Raw genomic sequence first — 21274 nt, forward strand, 5'->3', positions numbered from 1 at the left:
ACTCCTCCCCCGGTCCCGCCCTCTGTACGGAGCGGCCTGTGCAGTTATTGCGGGCTCCGGCGCAGCCTTCTTCCCAGCGCTATGGTGAACATTCAAGTCGTCAAGACTCAGGCTTACCCGGACCAGAAGCCGGGCACCAGCGGGCTCAGGAAGCGGGTCACCGTGTTCCAGAACAGCCCGAACTATGCCCAGAACTTCATCCAGAGCATCATCTCCTGCACCGAGCCCGGGGAGCGGCAGGACGGGGCGCTGGTTGTCGGGGGCGACGGACGCTTCTACATGAAGGAGGCGATCCAGCTCATCATCCAGATCGCCGCGGCTAATGGGGTGAGTAGTCTGCAAAATATGAGGTGCGATGTGCTGCAGGATACAGGGGGGTGTGATGAGCTCAAGGGCAAAGTAATATGAAGGACAGTGACATGATGGGGTGCAATGTTCTGCAGGGACTACGGGGCTAATGTGCTGCAGGTTAGTATTAAAGTGCTGGGGTGCAATGGGCTGCAGGTCAGTAACTGCGGGTGCAATGGGCTGCAGGTCAGTAACTGCGGGTGCAATGGGCTGCAGGTCAGTAACTGCGGGTGCAATGGGGTGCAGGTCAATAGGTGCTGGGGTGCAATAGGCTGCAGGATAGAAACTTGGGGTGCAATAGGCTGCAGGTCAGGAACTGGGGGTTCTGCAGGTCATTAAGTGTTGGGGTGCATTGGACAGTAGAAACTGGGGGTGCAGTAGGTTGCAGAGCAGTAAGAACCGGATGCAATAGTCTGCAGAGCAGTAAGAACTGGTGTTGATACAGGTCCAGTGTTCTACAACTCAAGAAGCCTGGGGTGCAATGCTCTGCAGAGCAGTTTGTAATGAGTTCTGTGGGATCTGTACAGACATCGCTCTTCTGCTGCTGATTCTAGTCCTGCTGAGACTTGTAGTACCACAGCCTCCTGCCGGGTGATTTTGGGGCTGACATCTCACATGGGATTATTAATCTTGATCAGATGCTGCACCCGCGTCTCCCGTCCTGATTACGGATCATGAATCCCCCGCGGCTCATAGAGATACATCTGCTGCAGGGGGAACAGCTGAGAGCCCAGGCGGACAACATGGTCTTGGTGTCACCTTGTGCATGGCATCATGTGACCTTTGACATTTAAAGTGACCTTGCAGGAATCCAGACTGGGGTGTGCGCTTACAGCCGCCTGGGATTCATGTCTTGGGTTTGGGTAAAGACTTATTGATGATAATCACCGGCCCTTTAAATAGAAACCTCAATGCGTGTTCTATGGGTCAACCCTGGATATAAGATAAAATGAGTAACATATACAAAATTATTAGGGTGAGTTCAGACGTGGCTGCTGCGATATTTCATATGATAAAATGAGTAACGCATGAATCCTATGCCGACCCTAAACCCGCCGCATTGTCCCTGAAGAACGAGTCATCAGAGCCTGTCCGTTCACTATGGTGGGAGGAGGAATGACGGCGCCCCCTGGAAATCAGTCCTGTCAGTAGGGAACAGCTCAGGTCTGGAGCCACGTTATAGGTTTTCCCACTACTGACGGGCTGAGCTGTAAAACTGACAAACCACGATAAAGTAATTGCAGAAATTTCCTTTGTCGCTGCATTTTGGCTCTGTCCCTCACCCACAGGTAAACTCATGACTCCCTGTACCTGTAGGGTTATGTTCACACACCAAGTCAAAAACGGCTGAAAATTACGGAGCTGTGTTCAGAGAAAACCGCCTCGGATCTTTAGCCGTTTTTGCAGCCAAAAGCGGTTTTTTAAGGCGTTTGTTTTTTTTTAGCTGTTTTTCTATTGACAATGAAATCTGCTCCAAAAACGGCTCAAGAATTGACCTGCTGCTTTTTTACAGGGCGTTTTATTCCGTGACGTTTTTTTAAAAAAAGGCGGTGTAAAAAAACTCCCCGTCTGAATGAAACACAATTTTTTTCCCCATTGAATTGAATGGGCAGATGTTTGCAGGGCTATAGTTTTTTTTCAGGCGTATTTCGAGGCGTTTGCGCCCCGAAATACGCCTGAAAACACTGCGCGTGAACATACCGTAACACAGGGGGAATGAAGTTACGTTTGAGCCGCTGCTGCTTAGATGTGACTAGCCTCCTGCTAAATACAGACTGGTGGGTGCTGGAAGGTAAACAATGGGGTGACCCTATTGGAGACATAATTAAGGGGGCACTGTGGCTGGCTCTAAGGTGCGGCTGTGGGGTTGCCGCAGTGGTTTGTATACATTGAACCCCACGGTCCACATTTACTACATATCTTACACCAGTCTAGTAAAGGATCTAGTTGGCGTGATTTGTGCGAAATGTATTCCTGTTCGCGCTTCGCTCAAAGAGGCCGTCCGAGAATATAAGAAAAGAAACTAGCGGCCAACAATGTGACAAAATAACAAACTGGACATTTCTCGCCTATTAATCCCCCCGCGGCTCCAGGACCGATGCTCCTGTGGTCTGCGCCGGGCTTTGTTTAGTTTTTCTACAGCGATGACGGGCCGTACATTCATGTGATCGTACAGCCAATCACTGGCCTCCGCATTAATGCTGCCATGTACGGCTGAAGCCAGTTATTGTACACCGCTCCAATGCAGGCCTATGTGTCTCCATGGTTACAGACTACAAACAAACCTTGTGTGTAGTCTGATCCTGTAGTCCTATTCCCTTCCATCTGTCCCCTTCTTCTTGCTCCCCTAACAAATATATGTACACAGTAAGAATGGGAATGAATATAACTGAAGGATCAGACTACACGCAGGGTTTATTTGTAGTCCATGAACATAGGGATACATTGGTCTGCATATGAGCTGTATACACAAAACGATAGGAGGTTTTTAATGAAGACCATTGTCCAATTTTTTATTTTAAGGTGCATTGGAGTAGTAAAATGGACGTAGTCTTTATTGTCCGTGGTTCTGGTCCCCGGCATGTTCTACCGTTATCTGTACTGATGTTGTATTTTTAGGGGGGAAAAATCTGCAGCTTTTTATTTTCATGGTGTGGAGGTTTATAGGGAAAAATGTATCCACGTACTTCAATACACTTGTGTGGGTGAGGCCGGGGCACAGACTATAGAGTGCGGACACACGGTATCAATGTGCTAAGATTCTGACCACAATGTAACAATCATCTTGTAATGTTACTTGTGACGGCACTTGCTAAACTTCCTCACATTGCACACATAACAATGGTTCCTCTACACGGCCACATTACTTCTCCACCCAGGAGCCGCACATTACACTCGCACGCGAGATCAGAGCCGATCCGCGAGATCAGAGCCGATCCGCGAGATCAGAGCCGATCCGCGAGATCAGAGCCGATCCGCGAGATCAGAGCCGATCCGCGAGATCAGAGCCGATCCGCGAGATCAGAGCCGATCCGCGAGATCAGAGCCGATCCGCGAGATCAGAGCCGATCCGCGAGATCAGAGCCGATCCGCGAGATCAGAGCCGATCCGCGAGATCAGAGCCGATCCGCGAGATCAGAGCCGATCCGCGAGATCAGAGCCGATCCGCGAGATCAGAGCCGATCCGCGAGATCAGAGCCGATCCGCGAGATCAGGGATCAGAACCGGGTGTATGAGCTGTATAGCTGATGATATAGAGAAGTGATCTTCTATGTGGCCACCATCAGATCTCCTCACTTGCACAGTCTTGAGGGTTGGGATACTGACTATTGGGGAGATATTTACGTTGTCTGATCGCTATTGTTTTCCCAGAGATAAAGCTGGTGATACACGTTACATAACTATTGGCTGAACGCTTGTTAGTGCCTCCCGGTTCCCCCATAAACATTAAAGCTCGGTTCATGCCACCAAAGCCCAGGTTTCTGCTAACATCTAGAGACTTTGGGTACGTCCATGCGTAGCGGCAGAAAGTCTGCGACGATTCCTCAGCAAAATCCAGAGCTGTACAGCGGGACGTGGAGTCCTCCGTGGCTCCATATTGGGGTATGTTCACGTGCGCATAAAAGCTTGCAGCGTATCCGCCCTGGACGCCGCGGGGAATTCCGGCCTAAAAAAACGTCAAAAAAGGAAGTAAAAAAAAAAAATCCTACTTACCGGTGGTCATGGCGACGCATCCCTCTGATGTTCTGCAGCCCCGGCCTCCTAGGATGATATTTCATCTCATGTGACCGCTGCAGCCTGTGATTGGCTGCAGCAGTCACATGGGATGTAACGTCATCCCTGGAGGCCGGCCTGGACGCAGAAGCAGAGAGTTCTGGGTAAGTATAAGATTTTTTTTTTTTTTCTGAGTTGTGATTCTTGTGGCGGAATCCCAGCTTTTCCGCCGCAAAAATCGCCACGTCTGCTATTTGTTTACCTCTCCTCCATTAAATTCAATGGGATTAAACCCGCAACCGAAGAGCAGCGATTCCGCAGCATAAATTGAAATTCTGCATATTAAGGAGCCGCACCGCAGGTCAATTTCTGAACGGATTTTCTGCAGGTTTTATTTCATCCACTCTGCTGCCGCTTTTTCCGCAATAAAATCCGTTGCATAAAATCTGCAGTGTTTACGCTACATATTTACCTGGCCTTAATGAGACGCGGGCACTACGGGTGCCGCCATGTGGCGTCCGTACTGCACTGTGTTACGTGGTTATTCCCCACTAGAACCAGCACTTCTAAAACCGGCTTATGATGGGCCCCCACTCCCTTACCCAGGGCCCCAAGATATCTGTATGCTCTGTGCTGATCTCTGCTCTGGAACGAGGCCTCGGATTGTGCTCTGAATTTTTTAAAAGGAAGATTTCATGAATGTGTCTCACGTCTCCGACCGTTCACTGGAATAGAACGTGTAAATGCAGCTTCTACTGAATACTCCGTAGTAGAGCGGAACGTAACTATAAGGAGCTGAGCGGAGCTTCACGAGGGGATGTGGATGTGTTACACCGTGGCTCCGCGGCCATATATAGCAGGCGATGTGCTACCGGCAATAGCAGTAAGTAGGGGGAAGGTATTCAAACGGTTTTTATGTGTTTATGGCCAAAAATCCAACGCCGATATTGTGTGCGCATGCGGTGTCAGGTAATTCCATTGACCTATCGCATGTGATGTTTCACGAGGTGGGTTAGTGGACTCACTAGGCCGCACCGCCGTAGCAGGGAGGCAGCTGGCCAAACAGGAACCCCAGAATTCAAAGTCCCGCACAAGGGTACCTGGATAGTCCAAACAGTGGCTGCAGCTCTGGCACTGATGGAGGTGGGTGCAGCAGGTAACACCAGACGTGGCGAATTCCTCTGGATGTGGCAGAAGACACAGGACGTGGCGGACTCCGACACTAATAGGCACAGTAACAAGAACACAACACGGGATACAGGAAAAGGTAACGGCACGGGTTCCAACTGGAACGGGAAACACTAAGGGACCATTTGCAAGACAGACTGGGATAGACTAATGGTATGTTCACACGGCCAAATTTCAGACGTATACGAGGCGTATTATGCCTCGTTTTACGTCTGGAAATACGTCTCAAATACGTCGGCAAACATCTGCCCATTCATTTGAATGGGTTTGCCGACGTACTGTGCAGACGACCTGTTATTTACGCGTCGTCGTTTGACAGCTGTCAAACGACGACGCGTAAAAATACAGCCTCGTCAAAAGAAGTGCAGGACACTTCTTTGGACGTTTTTGGAGCTGTTTTCTCATAGACTCCAATGAAAACAGCTCCAAAAACGGACGTAAAAAACGCCGCGAAAACGGCGCGAAAAATTCGATTTGGTTAAAAAACGTCTGAAAAGCAGGGTCTGTTTTCCCTTGAAAACAGCTCTGGATTTTCAGATGTTTTTGTTGACTACGTGTGAACATACCCTTACAACGCTCAGGCAAGGATCAGAAGGCCTGGGGCCGTCTTATAGACCAGGAAATCATGGCTGTTTATGATGACTATTTCGTCCCTTTAAGGCCGGGCACGAGCGTGCGCGCGCACCCTACGGGTCACAGCAGATTGGAGCGGAGGTGAGCACTGGCGTCTCCTAGGAAGGAGATGGGGACCAGCGCTCACGGATCCATGGCTGCGGGCGTCGGATATCCCAATGTGGTTTAGCGTGCATGTGCACTTGCGATAATCCGACACCTTTTAACGCTTTGGCCTAATATAGATCATTGCTTTATGAGAATTTTTTTTTTTAAGTGGTATTCTTCTACCTTGATGACGTGCCCTAGAAGTTAGATTGGTGTGGTTTGACTGCTGGGACTGCCACATCCCAAGAGTGGGGGGTACCTAATACTGTTCTGGTCGGAGAGATGGTCCCGATACGTCTTCACTGAGATAAGGAAACAGCCGAGCGTGCGCTTTCAGGGTACATACACACGCCATGATTGCAGTCAGAATGATATATATATATATATATCTCCTGCGTGTGTCATCCATTCTGGTTATAACTTTCAGGCTTGCTTTCCAATAAAGGTGCAGTTCTACTTTAAGGACGGTAGCGTAAGGATGGATGAATTTTCAAGGTTGAGGCATCCGCATTCAGTTGCCTCCATCAAATCTGTCCATTATGTCTAAATGTTCTTGCCACCCACCGTTTCTTTAACAATTAATGAAATTGTTCTTTTTCTCCCCTTCCCATTGTTTACACTGCTAAGCAGCTGAATATGGGTGGGACTGCAGTGTGCTCAGGTCTTGTTAAAGCAGCCACATCCATGATGACGTTGATCCCCCGACACCAACATAAACAAATGTTTATTTCAATGGGGTGAGGGGAATAAGTGGTTGCCGGATACTTCTGTCCGTCTTATCTCCCACGGGAACAAATGATGGGGCATGTTGTAGTCCACTTTGCCTGATCTCTTTTTTTTTTTTTTCCAATATCTGCCAACGGGAGAATTCCGGACGTCCCCGCACACGATTGACGTTAATCCTGCCAAAACCGGGCAGAACAATGTGTACGTCTCCTGTATCTCCGTTATCCGCGTTCTATCTCCTTGTGTAAAGCGGCGTCGCTGGTCATTTAGCGGACGAGACGGGAGGAAAGACAAGCGATCACAAATATCGGTCGAAGTTGCGAAAAAATATAACATTATTCTTACATGTAAATTCATGTCGTGACTCGCTGTGTCGTCGTTCGGTGCTTTTTTTTGCACCAATTTAGGCCCCGTACACATTCAGTTCTATTGGCTGCGGACACCTTTCCATAGCGCTATGGATGGGTGTCTGTGCCGTAGGACCGTGCCGGGAATTATGGAGCATGTCCTATTTTGCGTATCCTACGGGCCGTGCTCCCATACTTTGTATGGGAGCACGGCCCGAAAATGCGGGCGGCCGTGTCCGCAATTGCGTGCTGTGATTATGGGCACAGCTGTGTACATGGGGCCTTATCTTCACATTTAAAAGGACTATTTAGGCCTCATGCACACGGCCGTGCCCATAATCACAGGTTACGATTGCGGGCACGGCTGCGGGCAGCCGCCCACATTTTCAGCCGGTTCTCCCATAAATAAACGGGAAGGTGTCCGTGGACAATAAAAGGGAATTGGTCTGTAATTGCAGTCCGCAATTATGGACGATTTTTACGGTCGTGTGCATGGGACCTTAAGGCCTTAGTCCATGTGGCGATGATCCGGCGACAAGCTTCTAATAAGAAACGCTGGTACCTGGTCATCGGTAAACATGGCGGCGATCAGCTGACCAGCGAAACCATTCTTGTTTTTCGACTCATCACAACTTTTATGCCGCCGTAGAAATGGTTGTCTGTTGGCAGCGCGTCTGTCCTTGTACACAGGGGACGCGCTGCTGACAATATGCGGACTGTATGGCGACGAACGAGCGCAATAATGATAGTTTGTCCCGATACTTTCCATCACTGCTCCATGCAAACAAGTGCCCATTGCTGTATTGTCGATCGTTTAACGGCCCGTGTAAAATCGCCCCTGGTCACAATGATCTGGCGTCCGGTTACAGATCTGTTATAAAACAAGTTTGGCTTTTATACAAATCTGTGGGAACGGTTAATGTCGCTGCCGCACCTTCGTTTTCAGCTGGTGAATCACCCCGTGTTCTTTTGTTCTTTTTGTAAATAAATGGTTCTAGAAAAACTTCTATCCCGGGCCGTGGAGATCTAGTTATGTCAGCTACTTAAAGGGATTGTCCAGTTTAGAAAACCCATTCCCATACCCCCTATTAGTGAATTGTGAGTTAATATTCGGGGGTCCTCCTGGTCAGGATCCTCATCTCTTAGTGAGAGTGGAGAGCGGTTACATAGAGCGTCTCTGTGTAATACAGGACAGGTCCTGCAGAGAGACAGACAACATAATGATATGAATGGATGCTGTGTAATACTTCATTTCTCCTGTGGTTGTGCTGCAGGCAAACTGAACACTTACTGCCAGGTTTCCCCACAGATCACAGCTGATCGCTGGGGGTCCCATTAGGGGGGGGGGGCTTATGTGATCCGCTTATTGTCAAGGGATCCTTCTAACAAAAATGGATTGTGTAAAGCGGAGACCCCCTTTAATGCCTTATCGTTTTGACATCCTAGGGGGGAAATAAAATAAGAGTAAGGCCGGTTTCACACTGTGGTAATTATAGCCACATTTTAGGGTCAGTATTACGGCCTCCGCATTTAGAGGTTTTACTAAACCAAACTTTGATCATTGTAGGGTTTTATTGTGATCTTCGTTCGGTTCAGTAGAACCAGGGGGGCTGGGTGATCGGACGTACAAAACCGGCCCTATGGTAATGTAAGGACACCAGTAGACGGTCTGAGGAAGAGACACTCTTAGAGGATAATAGAGGACGGTCCAGAATGGGGAATTTTAAGGTAGGAAGTATAGAGAGGGGCACCTTACTATCTAAAAAATAAAAAAAACAGTCTGCCGATTTTGTATTCAGGGCCATGACCTTTGTGTTGCCATAATTTAAGATTTCTGCTTGCTTTCAGTGAATAAAATATAACCCTTCCGAGCTTGCAGTTATAGGTCTCGTGGTGATGATGTGCATTATTTTCGCTCTCCTGGGTGACGTTGCCCGAGATGTTATTGAATGTGGCCGGGACTTAATCAATTCCATTAACTTTCTAAAAATAACATATTTTCTCTTCACGTCTAATTCTCCTGCACAGAAGAGAGAACCTCGGGTAAAGCTGATTCGTATTTTTATATTTACCATTGAATTTACCAGGGCCTGGTGGGGTCGCCCTCCCCCTTACAACTTTGTTGCCGCCGCTCTGGTTTCTCTGTAAATTGAGAAATTCAATATAAAAGCTGAATCCCCTGATTTGTCCGCTGGGTCCTGAATGTGAGGACGATGCTTCTGTAAAGCCGGACGTGGCAGCAGAGGTGCCGGCGGCTTCTGTAGAGCCGGACGTGGCAGCAGAGGTGCCGGCGGCTTCTGTAGAGCCGGACGTGGCAGCAGAGGTGCCGGCGGCTTCTGTAGAGCCGGACGTGGCAGCAGAGGTGCCGGCGGCTTCTGCAACACAAAACCTGCTTGTCCCGAGCAAAGGTTACAGAGCTTTTACAAACAAATGTCAATTTGTCTTTCTTTGTTTGGCAGGGACTGTACAATCATTTACATCTCGCTGCGAGCCACGAAGTCTCATAACATCTACCCTATAACCCTAATGTCCTCGTTCACATCTGGGTTAGGGGCCTCCGTTGCAGATCTGGACGCTATTGTTTCCGGTAAAACCACAGACACCCCAACGGAACCCATTAAAGTCCATGGGTTCCGTTGGCTGCCAGTGGTTGCCGTGGTGCAATGGAACCGTTATGTCTAGTGTTTTTCGTTGATTTGCTCCGTTGTATGTGAACAGCAATTCCTAAATATATAGCCATAGGAGTAATGTAATACCAAAGCAAGGAAACTGAAGGGGAACCAAATTCCCCAAGGCTTCTTAAATAACAAATGAGAGAACTTTACAAATGGACGTTAATGTTCCTACTATTTTGTGTATACAGGTCCCATGCAATCTGAGCGCCAGCTTGGTGTAAGAGGAGGAGTAAGGGACACAGGCTGGAAGGGGGGGGGGCAGAAAGCAGATTCACAGGGAACACCCACTGAGCTCTGAACCTGCAGCTCCTCAAGCAGACTTGTCAGAGAAAGCAGGTTTTGGAGCTAAAAGAAGCAATATAGAAATCGACCGATAACATAAAGTAATTTAAACTTCTCCAGCTACACAAAGATCTAAAAAACTATATTTTTTCCATGATGCTTTAAAGGAGATGTCATTATTCAATTTAAATTGCTCTGTTTCGTGGGGGTTTTTTTTTTTGTTTTTTGGGAAGAAAGCCAGAATGTTTTTTTACAAATCCTGCACAAACTTTTGGGGCAGCACATTATAGGATCCAGTTCGCTGTACTGTTGGCTCAAATGGCAAAAGAAAAGAGGGTATCGCTCCAATTTTAAGAAGGGTGGGGTGTGGTTTAAAAAGAAAACCACCTGCAAAACCTGTGTGGGTGTGTTATGCGCTCTGTGTGTGTGTGTGTGTGTGTGTGTGTGTTATGAGATGTGTGTGTGTGTGTGTGTGTGTTATGCGATATGCAGGTTGTAATTCCTCATTTCCACCACTAGGGGGACACTTTTTACTGAAAATATATCTGTCAGTTCAGTTGCACTGTTTAAGAAATTGATTGTAATTCATGTTAATCCAGAATCCGGGGGGGGGGGGGGGGTCCCAGAGACACTTGATGACAGAAGATCATGAATATGGGGCTGGATTCATTGATATGGTATTATAATTGTGTGATATTTCCTGGGCTTTGGCTCACATTAGATTTTTTTTAAAAATTGAGAATTGATCATGACTTTTTTTTTTTTTTTTTTTTTTTTTAATCAAAAAATTGCACTAAAAGTGATTGTAATATAGTATAGTTCACCCAGCAAGTAAATGTCGTGAAAGACTCAGGATTTGATTGCGTTTTCCTGAGTTCCCGGCTCTCCCAGTCCAGTGTTTGTCACTTAGGGGCAGATTCTTGTTCCTGTGACCTTAATCAAATTAGAAAGGATTAAGTTACGGGACTTGGGAACTAAATACCAGTCTGTGTCCACCTATCCCCATCTTGTGCGCAAAGGTCAGCGGGGAGGGAAGGGAAACAGGTGTCACGGTCGGGTCCGGTTGCATTGGTGCTTTTATAACCGCAGAAGTTACCTCTGACAAATTCCTGTTGAGAAAATTATTTTAGGCATTTACCTCAATTAGCACGTGTATAAATATAATGTAAGAGCAAGCTGCAAGAGAGCAGGGCTGAGTATCACCAGGTTTTAGCGTTGCGTTGTGCACTATACCACTTTACACTGTGTGTATGCGAAGCTAAAGTTAGTACGGTGCCAGCTTCTAGTGCATGTCGAATAGGATGGTGTGTCTGTTTTTTAGACTGGGCATAATTAGAAATGGAGCTAGTGGAGAGAGTAGGGTTGAACCCTGGGGTATGTAGTAGAGAGCAGGGTTGGACCCGGGATATCTGGTATGTAGGAGAGAGCAGGGTGGAACCTGGGACACCTGGTATGTAGTAGAGTGACACTAGAGAGCTTGGTAGGACCTGGGGTACTGGGTATGTAGTAGAGAGCAGGGTAGGACCTGGGGTACGGAGTATGTAGTAGAGAGCAGGGTAGGATCTGGGGTACCTGGTATGTAGTAGAGAGCAGGGTGGGACCCAGGATACCTGCTATGTAGTAGAGTGACACTAGAGAGCTTGGTAGGACCTGGGTTACCGGGTATGTAGTAGAGAGCAGGGTAGGACCTGGGGTACGGAGTATGTAGTAGAGAGCAGGGTAGGATCTGGGGTACCTGGTATGTAGTAGAGAGCAGGGTAGGATCTGGGGTACCTGGTATGTAGTAGAGAGCAGGGTGGGAACCGGGACACCAGGTATGTAGTAGAGAGCAGGGTAGGATCTGGGGTACCTGGTATGTAGTAGAGAGCAGAGTAGGATCTGGGGTACCTGGTATGTAGTAGAGAGCAGGGTGGGACCCGGGACACCAGGTATGTAGTAGAGAGCAGGGTGGGACCCGGGACACCAGGTATGTAGTAGAGAGCAGGGTGGGACCCGGGACACCAGGTATGTAGTAGAGAGCAGGGTAGGATCTGGGATATCTGGTATGTAGTAGAGAGCAGGGTGGGACCCGGGACACCAGGTATGTAGTAGAGAGATACTAGAGAGCAGGGTAGGACCTGTGGTACCTGGTACGTAGTAGAGAGCAGGGTAGGACCTGTGGTACCTGGTACGTAGTAGAGAGCAGGGTAGGACCTGGGATACCTACTATGTAGTAGAGAGCAGGGTGGAACCTGGGACACCTGGTATGTAGTGGAGTGACACTAGAGAGCTTGGTAGGACCTGGGGTATCAGGTACGCAGTAGAGAGCAGGTTAGGACCCGGGACACCTGGTATGTAGTAGTGACCCTAGAGAGCAGGGTAGGACCTGGGGTACCGGGTATGTAGTAGAGAGTAGGGTAGGACCTGGGGTACGGAGTATGTAGTAGAGAGACACTAGAGAGCAGGGTAGACCAAGGGAGAGACATTTGGTGGTAATATTCAGTCACGACTTAACCAACGAAGTTCAATCCCAAACACGAGCCGGCATCAAGATCTTTGCAGGTGAAGACCCGGCTCTTATGCATTTGTCACTCTCAAACAATCTCTGCCTCGTGTTGGTTGGCACCAAACCAAGGCTACTGGGCGAATCCCGGAATACCCCACATTTTCTGCTCTCCTTCTCTGTCTTCATGGATGACTTTGTCGTTTCCCATTTTACCCTGGACCCCTCAACACCAGACCACCCATGGATTATCCTGCTAAGGTGTAGAGTAAAATCTATGTATATGTTTAAATCTTCCCTCCTGTGACATTGACGGTTGGGGACATGTGTACGAAGCTTTCTTCAGTTACACTTAGAAACCACATCGACCTCGCATACACGGAGCTATTTTTGGTCTCTCCTCGTTGAATGTCTTACTGTTGGATTTGACATTGCTGCTCTTTAAATCAGTTTCTTGCATTTCTTTGCTATTTTTCTTGACTTTTTCGTACCATATTTTTTTTATTGCGCGGCCTCTATGAATTAAGGCAATGGATGACGGCCCTATTCCATTATTAACATTGCCAACGTTGCCGTACCATGACCAGAGACCAGGAACCAGCGGACTAAGAAAGAAGACTCATTATTTCCAGACCAAGATAAATTACCTTCAGAATTTCATACAAAGCATTTTTTTTTCCATCGACCTCCGGGATCGCCAAGGGTCTACTATGGTCGTCGGCGGAGATGGCAGATATTTTAATAAATCTGCTGTTGAAACGATAGTTCAAATGGCTGCTGCGAATGGGGTGGGTATGCTGGTGATCTTTCCTGTCTTATTTACATAAAAAGTTTTGTGTAGTTTTAAATATTTTTTCTTTTAATATTATATAAATTTAAAAATCTAAAATAACACTGAATGTAAAGTATTTAAGGTAACATTTATATTAATTTGTGTGTTGTAAACATATATATATATATATATATATATATTTTATTTTTTACGTAATTTTTTTTTTTACAATTTTTTTGTTGTGTTGAGACCCATCCCCCCCCAGTAAGTCACATATTGTAGCGGAAGCGTTTAAAATTCCATGAGTGAGTGAGATTTTACATTTGACAAGTGGCGTGTCCGAGATATTATTTCATTCATTGTCTTTGTAGCCGCACAGAAAAATGAAAGCCGTGGATTTATTTACCATCATCGACTGTGTTTTTGTTTTTTTAAATATGTTGTATATTTTATTATGTTTTTATATATATATATTTTGGAAATTTTAATTTTTTGTTTTTAGTCTTTTTACCATCCCATTATTTATTTAACCTCTTCCCGCCGCAGCCATTTTTCGGATTTTCACTTTCGCTTTTTCCTCCCCACATTCCAAAAGACTTAACTTTTTTTTTTTCCATTTGAAGTGACCAAAATATAGTGATTTCTGTTTTTTTTTTTTTTAAATTTATGGCGGACTAAATAATGATATATTGTAATAGTTCAGACATTTACGGACGCGTCGATACCGGTTATGTAAATTGTTTTCTTTTTTTAACATTGTGCTTGAGGGAAAATGGGAAAAGGTTTTTGTTTTTTTTTAACTCAATTTTTTAATTTTTAAAAAAAAAATAATTTTTTTTATTTATCGAAAGACGTGATCTTACTGTTTTTTACTTGTCGCCCTAGGGGACTGGAGCCAGCGGTCACTGGATCGCTTGCACGATCTACTGCAGTATATCATGATTCTGACCATCTCCTATGAAGCCCTTCATAGGAGTACAATGATGGCAGACCTGGGGTCCTTTATTAGGCTGCCATACCAACCAACGCCACCCCCGATTGTGCCACGGGGGGGGGGGGGGGGGGTTGTAACGTTACAGGGGGTTGCCACCCTGTTTTTAGTTATTTCAATGCCGTGGTCGCTATTGACTGCAGCATTTAACGGGTCAAATGAGCGGTATCCCGCTCGTTACCTGGAAGTGTCAGCTGTAAGACACAGCTGACATGCTCGTTTTATGGAGCGGGCTCCATACCCCCCCCCCCCCCACACACACACACACGACGTGCGCCATATATATATATACTTCGGATGTTGGGAAGGGGTTAAATCTTACAGGGGTTCTCTGCTTTGGACAATCTCAGCTTGTTAGAAGGGTTTTGTATAAATAAGATTATTATAACGTTTCCTCCTGCTGGGACCACCAGCGATCAGCTGTGATCTGTGGGGAAACCTGGCAGTAAGTGTGGAATTTCCCAGCAGCGCCACCACACGAGAAATTAAGCATTACAGTGTCCATTCATATCAATGTGTTGTCTGTGTAATACAGGACAGGACAGGTCCTCCAGAGACGCTCTATGTAACCGCTCTCCACTCTGACCAAGAGATGAGGATCCTGACCAGAGGACCCCCCTCTAACTCACAATTCACTAATAGGATGTATGGAAAAGGGTTTTCTAAACTTAAGGTTAAAAAAAATTTAAATAATGAGTTATTTTTCCGCTTCCTGCTGAATATTTGTCCACCGAATATAACGTTAACCTATCTCGTCTTGTGTTTCAGATTGGCCGGCTTGTCATTGGGCAGAACGGCATCCTGTCCACTCCAGCCGTTTCCTGCATCATCCGCAAGATCAAAGCTATTGGTGGAATAATATTGACGGCCAGTCACAACCCCGGCGGCCCCAATGGAGACTTTGGCATTAAGTTCAACACTTCCAATGGAGGTGAGAAAAATCCTTTTCAAGTAACTGCCAAACCTGATCTTAGATGGAGACTGTGAACTCCGGGCTGATACATTGTAACAAACTATCAGGTCAGGAGAGAGATTTGTGCTGCATATATATTTATCTCACAGAGGAATGTCTGGACTGAATACAATTGTAACAAACCCTCAGCTGTGAGGTATGTGTTTTCAGCCTCTGGATGTGAACATCAATCTTACCATTCACTGGCAGTAAGCAGAGTTCTTTAAAACGGTTATAAATTTAAACAAAGTATATTAGAAAATTGCAGAACTTTTCATAGTGCGTTGTACAAAACTTTTTGAAACCTCCTGTAATGACTATGACCTCCGAGCCTGCCTCCGGTGTGGACAAATCCCTTATTATAGGGACATTCTGTAATAGAGAGAATTACTGGATTGTTGGATGCCGGAGTAAAGGAAGTTTACAGTTTTTATATTCGTCATTCGTTGTCGGTGGGGGCTCCAGATTAGACGAGGGTGACAGGTCAGATAAGGTTTTGGCAGGTGCTGCATAACGAGGGGTCAATCCGTGCTAAGTGATCTCATGTTTCCTCCAGGCCCGGCACCCGAAGCCATCACTGATCAAATCTTCCAGCTCAGTAAGACCATCGAGGAATACGCCATCTGTCCCGACCTCCAAGTCGACTTATCAACCATTGGGAAGCAGCAGTTTGATTTGGAGAATAAGTTTAAGCCATTTACAGGTAAGACGGTGCCCGGTCTGTGTCCTGTTTACACGCGGCCATGTTACAGATACATAATACGGCCCCCGTAGACTTCTATAGGACCATGCTGTACCCCGGTTTCCCTTAGGTTGCAGACAGAGGTCGTTTTTTACAGATTCATACGAAAACCAAGTGCCTATGGCTTCATATTCATGAGCTGGGACTCCATGTGCCACCGTATAGGGTCATACGCAGGAGTCCTACGGGTGTGTTCACATGCTATGGAGCCGTATCTTGGGGAGCTGAATTGCTGCCGCCGTTAAGTTCTGTGCGAAAATATTTTAAAAAAATTATGTAAAAATAAATAAATGTATGGACCAGGTAACGCCAATGTACGGTTATGTTCCCATCACGGTAAAGAATGAAACTACAGGAAAACCAGACAATAGATAAGAGGCGTCTTTCTAGGAAAAAAAAATCTCAAGAAAAATGGCGACATTAAATCACGTTTTTTGCTTTAATTATTATTATTTTTTTTTAATATTACAACATAAGGTTTATAAAAAAATCCATTCACTTCACTAAAGAAACATTCTTGACAAAACCGATCCGGTTAGAAATATTGTAAGGCCTGAGGGGCGGAGCATGACACAAGGATATTTTTCTATGGTGTTTTTGAAATCCCTGTGTCGTGCACCGATCCTGTAACCTCCGCACTAAGCATAACGCACTGCAGCCGATTTTATAATTACGGTCTTAAGCACCGCTTAAAACTAAACCAGGCGGACCGAAGATGCGCCAAAATTATCACACTGGGGCACGCTGTATGATGAATTTGTTGAATCTTGCAGACAGAATTTTTTCTCTTCCTTATGTCTCCTCTTGATTGGCTTACTTTAGACCAATAATTCACACTACAATTTGGGCCCAAATTGGGCACATTTTAAGCCACCACCCCTTTTCACTAAGCCACACCCCTTTTTACTAAGCCACACCCCTTTTTCTAGATTCTCTTCAAAACCGTCTAGTCAGGTGCAAAAAGTGTCTAAAACTCATAATAAATCTGGTGCAAAGTATGTACGCCAGTTTTCTACGCAAATTGAGGCTGACTTCTCCCATTGTATCAGTTTCCCCGGAGTGCTCCTTTAATATTTATCACTGCTTGGCACATGTGGGTGGTGTAATGACTACTGTGGCAGCTCATTGCCTGAAAACCCGGTCTATGTTTATTTTTCTGGGTTGGGGGATGTCTACAGAGGGGAAATTGGACTGAAGATATTAATTGATGCTTCAAAGCAGATTAAAGATGATCTGTCACCTCTTCTGACATGTCTGTTCTGGTAAATACTTTAATTTCCCATGAATTAACAATTCTGGAGCATCTTTTTATATTGTGCCGTTGCCTCTGTTATTCCTCCTTAAAATGTATGATTAAATTGACTGTTGGGGGTGTGTCCCTACATAGACTGACATTGTCCAATCAGTGCTGACCGTGTGAGACTGTGTAGTGACACGCCCCTTTGACAAGGGGAATAGTAGCACCCAGTTGTTAGTTTATTCATACATTTCCAGGAGGAGTAACAGAGGAACAGCACAACGCTGAATTCAAAGAAAATATGTTCCAGAATTATTATTTCATGGGGAATAAAAGTATTTACTAATAAAGACACATTAGAAGACGTGACCGGTCCTCCTTAAATGAATTGTCCTTCTAGATGTTCTCATGTCATTTCCATTGTCCTTGGCCTCTGACCCCTTATCTTGTCTGTGTTTTCTTGCTTTGCAGTTGAGATTGTGGATTCTGTAGAGGCGTACGGTAACATGCTGAGGAACATCTTTGACTTCAGTGCCTTAAAAGAACTGCTCTCCGGACAGACCAGGCTTAAGATCCGAATCGATGCCATGCATGGAGGTAATGTGCCCACCGCGGGACGATAGAATGGGCATTTATGGCATAAACCCGTAAGAGGTTTGATTCTCATTAGAGCATTTAAGGGGTTGTCGCAGGCTGCCCGGGAGATCAGCTAATCCTTGTGGGTCCGACTCTTGGCACCCCCGACAAACAGCTGATTTTACTAGGGGAAGACTTCTCAGGCCAGACCTATAGATATCGGTTGCCTTATAAGACAACCCCTTTAAAAAATATCCATTTTGATGAGCTGTGGTTGAAGTGGGGGCACCACAATAATTATGTATAATGCCCCTAAGTCCTAAACCGTGTCTGATGTGCAGTAAGTTCTAACATGTTCAGTATATCCCGTCTTTGCACAGTAGGTTATGATCACTGTATATAGGATGATTCTACATTAAGATTAACCTCTTTCTTTTCAACTAGTTGTTGGACCCTACGTGAAGAAAATTCTCTGTGAGGAACTTGGTTCCCCTGCAAACTCTGCAGTAAACTGCATCCCACTGGAAGACTTCGGGGGTCACCATCCTGATCCAAACTTAACCTATGCATCAGAATTGGTAGAGACCATGAAGACCGGAGAACATGACTTTGGTGCGGCCTTTGATGGAGATGGGGTAAGCAGGACGACATGGGAGGGTTCTCCTTTTGTAATTGACTTTGAGGAGAGCTGAGGATGACCCTTTGATTAACTGGGTGACCAGAAAAATCAGCCGCATTAGAGTTGGCTGACAATTGATGTAGCCTGACATCTACTTCTTGCCCCATGACCGGGTGACAATAGAATCAGCCCCATTAGAATTAATATGGCTAACAATGGTAGAGGTCAGACAGCTACGTCTTGCCCAGTGACCGGGTAACATTAGAATCAGTCCCATTAGAATTAATATGGCTAATAATGGTAGAGGTCAGACAGCTACTTCTTGCCCAGTGTCCGGGTGATATTACCATGGCTAGCCACATAAATTCTAATATCACTGGCAAGAAAAAGCTGTCTGACCTCTACCATTGTTAGCCATATAAATTCTAACGGGGCTGATTCTAGAGGTCAGACAGCTACGTCTTGCCCAGTGACCGGGTGATATTAGAATCCGCCTCATTCGAATTTATATGGCTAACCATGGTAAAGGTCAGACAGCTACTTCCTGCTCAGTGACGGCAGGAGGAGTCTAGAGTAAAACCGAAAGACTACACACAGTTACTATTTGAGGTTCCATTTCCTATATTTCGGTGTAACATTTTTCTTATCTAGTCTGTAATCTTTCTCTTTGTCATCAGGACCGGAACATGATCCTCGGCAAAAACGGCTTCTTTGTTAACCCATCAGACTCCGTGGCTGTGATTGCAGCTAATATTTTTAGTATTCCCTACTTCCAGCAGACGGGTGTTCGTGGATTGGCAAGGAGCATGCCAACCAGCGGAGCTCTTGACAGGTAAGATGGGAATATTGTACCTTGGAAGCAACAATAGAGCTCAATGCCACGTGTTTCAGTTGTCAAGTTTTTTGCAAAACAGCTGCGTTTCGTTGGAAGCCAAAGCAAAACCGTGACTCGACCACAATGTGTGAGGATGGATTCCATCAGACAGAAAAGACACCCCCCCCCCCTCCAGTCATCCTACCTGGAGGACCCCTCCCCCTTTCATCCCTCTTTATTAAAGTAGACCTATAAAAAGATTATTCAACAGGCCATTTAGTGTACATTAAAACATTTTCAATTCTTTGGGTAATATCTAAATTCCAGGCTGAGATATGAGCACTTGAAGTTGCAGGCCCAAAGCCTGAGGCTGCACTACTGAGAGATTCTGAGGACAACATCTTCCTTTCTGATTTCTGTCGGGTGTAGAGCCTCAGGCTTTGTGCTAATAAATTCAGGTAATTATATCTGTCTAGACATTTCAGAACCATTTTCTAAATTTTTAATGGCTTTTTATATTTTATTCTAGTAGTTCTCCTTTAAATATATCCACTAATAGGGATTCTCCGCTTTGGACAATCCCTACTTGTTAGAAGGGTCTCTTGACAATGAGCAGATCATTGTCCCACTGCTGGGACCCCCAGCGATCAGCTGTAATCTGTGGAAAGCTGGCAGGAAGTGTTCAGTTTCCCTGCAGCGCCTCCACAGGGGAAATGAGGCATTACACCGTGTCCATTCATATCTATGTGTGTATGTAATGCAGGACAGGTCCTCCAGGGACGCTCTATGTAACCGCTCTCCACTCTGACTAAGAGATGAGGATCCAGAGCAGAGGACCCCCCTCTATCATCTCAGAATCCCCTAATAGGGGGTATGGAAATGTGGTTTCTAAACTGGACACCCCCTCTAAAGTTTTTGAGCCGAGGCGGTTATCATAGACGTCTCATTAAAACACAGTACATATCCTTAAATACCCATAAGCCCCTATTTCCTCGTGTCCCCATTTTAATGATACAGTTTTTCCAAATCCAGTAAAAACACAACGTGTCGGATTGTGACATTCAATAAATATTAAAGTCAAGATTAAAATATGTGACCAGCTAAACACACCGTCCTTGTATTACGTCTCCGTCCCTGCGTCGCCATGACGACTAGGAAAATAAAAGTTGTGAGAGAGAAGAGGCCTGGATTTGTGAGTCCATAAAACTTAAAAAACTGTACGTGTTTATTACATGTCGTGTCGGCACGTGAAACCTTTTCTTTCATTAAAAAATATATATGAAGTAAAAACACTTTGCAAAGTGAGATAAAAAAAAGAAACTGGAGCTTAATTAGAGCGAGTGACTCCGAGCGGAGCTGTGAAAACCATAATCCAGTGTTTTCATTCCCTTTTTTTTTTTTTTTAAAGAGTGGCAAAAGCTACAAAGATCTCTTTATACGAGACTCCGACTGGTTGGAAATTCTTTGGAAATTTAATGGATGCAAATAAACTCTCGCTGTGCGGAGAGGAAAGCTTCGGAACCGGTAAGATGCAATCCTGGGAGATTACCACATGAGATACTGTATATAGGTGAATTATAGTGTATATTTACCTATTAAATGCAATTATACTAATTATGTATAAATCTCATCCACATAAAAACCTGAGTCACTTTGTAAAAAACTTTACTGATCCGGAGTTACATCCTGTATTATACTCCAGAGCTGCACTCACTATTCTGCTGGTGGAGTCACTGTATACATACATGACATTACTGATCCTGAGTTACATCCTGTATTATACTCCAGAGCTGCACTCACTATTCTGCTGGTGGAGTCACTGTGTACATACATTACATTACTTATCCTGTACTGATCCTGAGTTACATCCTGTATTATACTCCAGAGCTGCACTCACTATTCTGCTGGTGGAGTCACTGTGTACATACATTACATTACTTATCCTGTACTGATCCGGAGTTACATCCTGTATTATACTCCAGAGCTGCACTCACTATTCTGCTGGTGGAGTCACTGTGTACATACATTACATTACTTATCCTGTACTGATCCTGAGTTACATCCTGTATTATACTCCAGAGCTGCACTC

General features: G+C 45.5%; 1 protein-coding gene across 1 annotated transcript in view; it reads left to right on the forward strand.

Annotated features, from left to right (window-relative positions):
• Positions 1-21274, forward strand: part of PGM1 (phosphoglucomutase 1) — a 29106-nt gene continuing 7832 nt past the window's right edge. The window contains exons 1-7 of the mRNA XM_075832758.1: positions 1-327; positions 15014-15176; positions 15754-15900; positions 17648-17773; positions 18197-18387; positions 19049-19203; positions 20594-20709. Coding sequence (XP_075688873.1) covers positions 82-327; positions 15014-15176; positions 15754-15900; positions 17648-17773; positions 18197-18387; positions 19049-19203; positions 20594-20709 — 1144 coding nt within the window. The 5' untranslated portion in view covers positions 1-81. The remainder of the gene's footprint in view (positions 328-15013; positions 15177-15753; positions 15901-17647; positions 17774-18196; positions 18388-19048; positions 19204-20593; positions 20710-21274) is intronic.

Source organism: Rhinoderma darwinii, chromosome 7 (genome assembly GCF_050947455.1).
Source record: "Rhinoderma darwinii isolate aRhiDar2 chromosome 7, aRhiDar2.hap1, whole genome shotgun sequence".
NCBI lineage: Eukaryota > Metazoa > Chordata > Amphibia > Anura > Rhinodermatidae > Rhinoderma > Rhinoderma darwinii.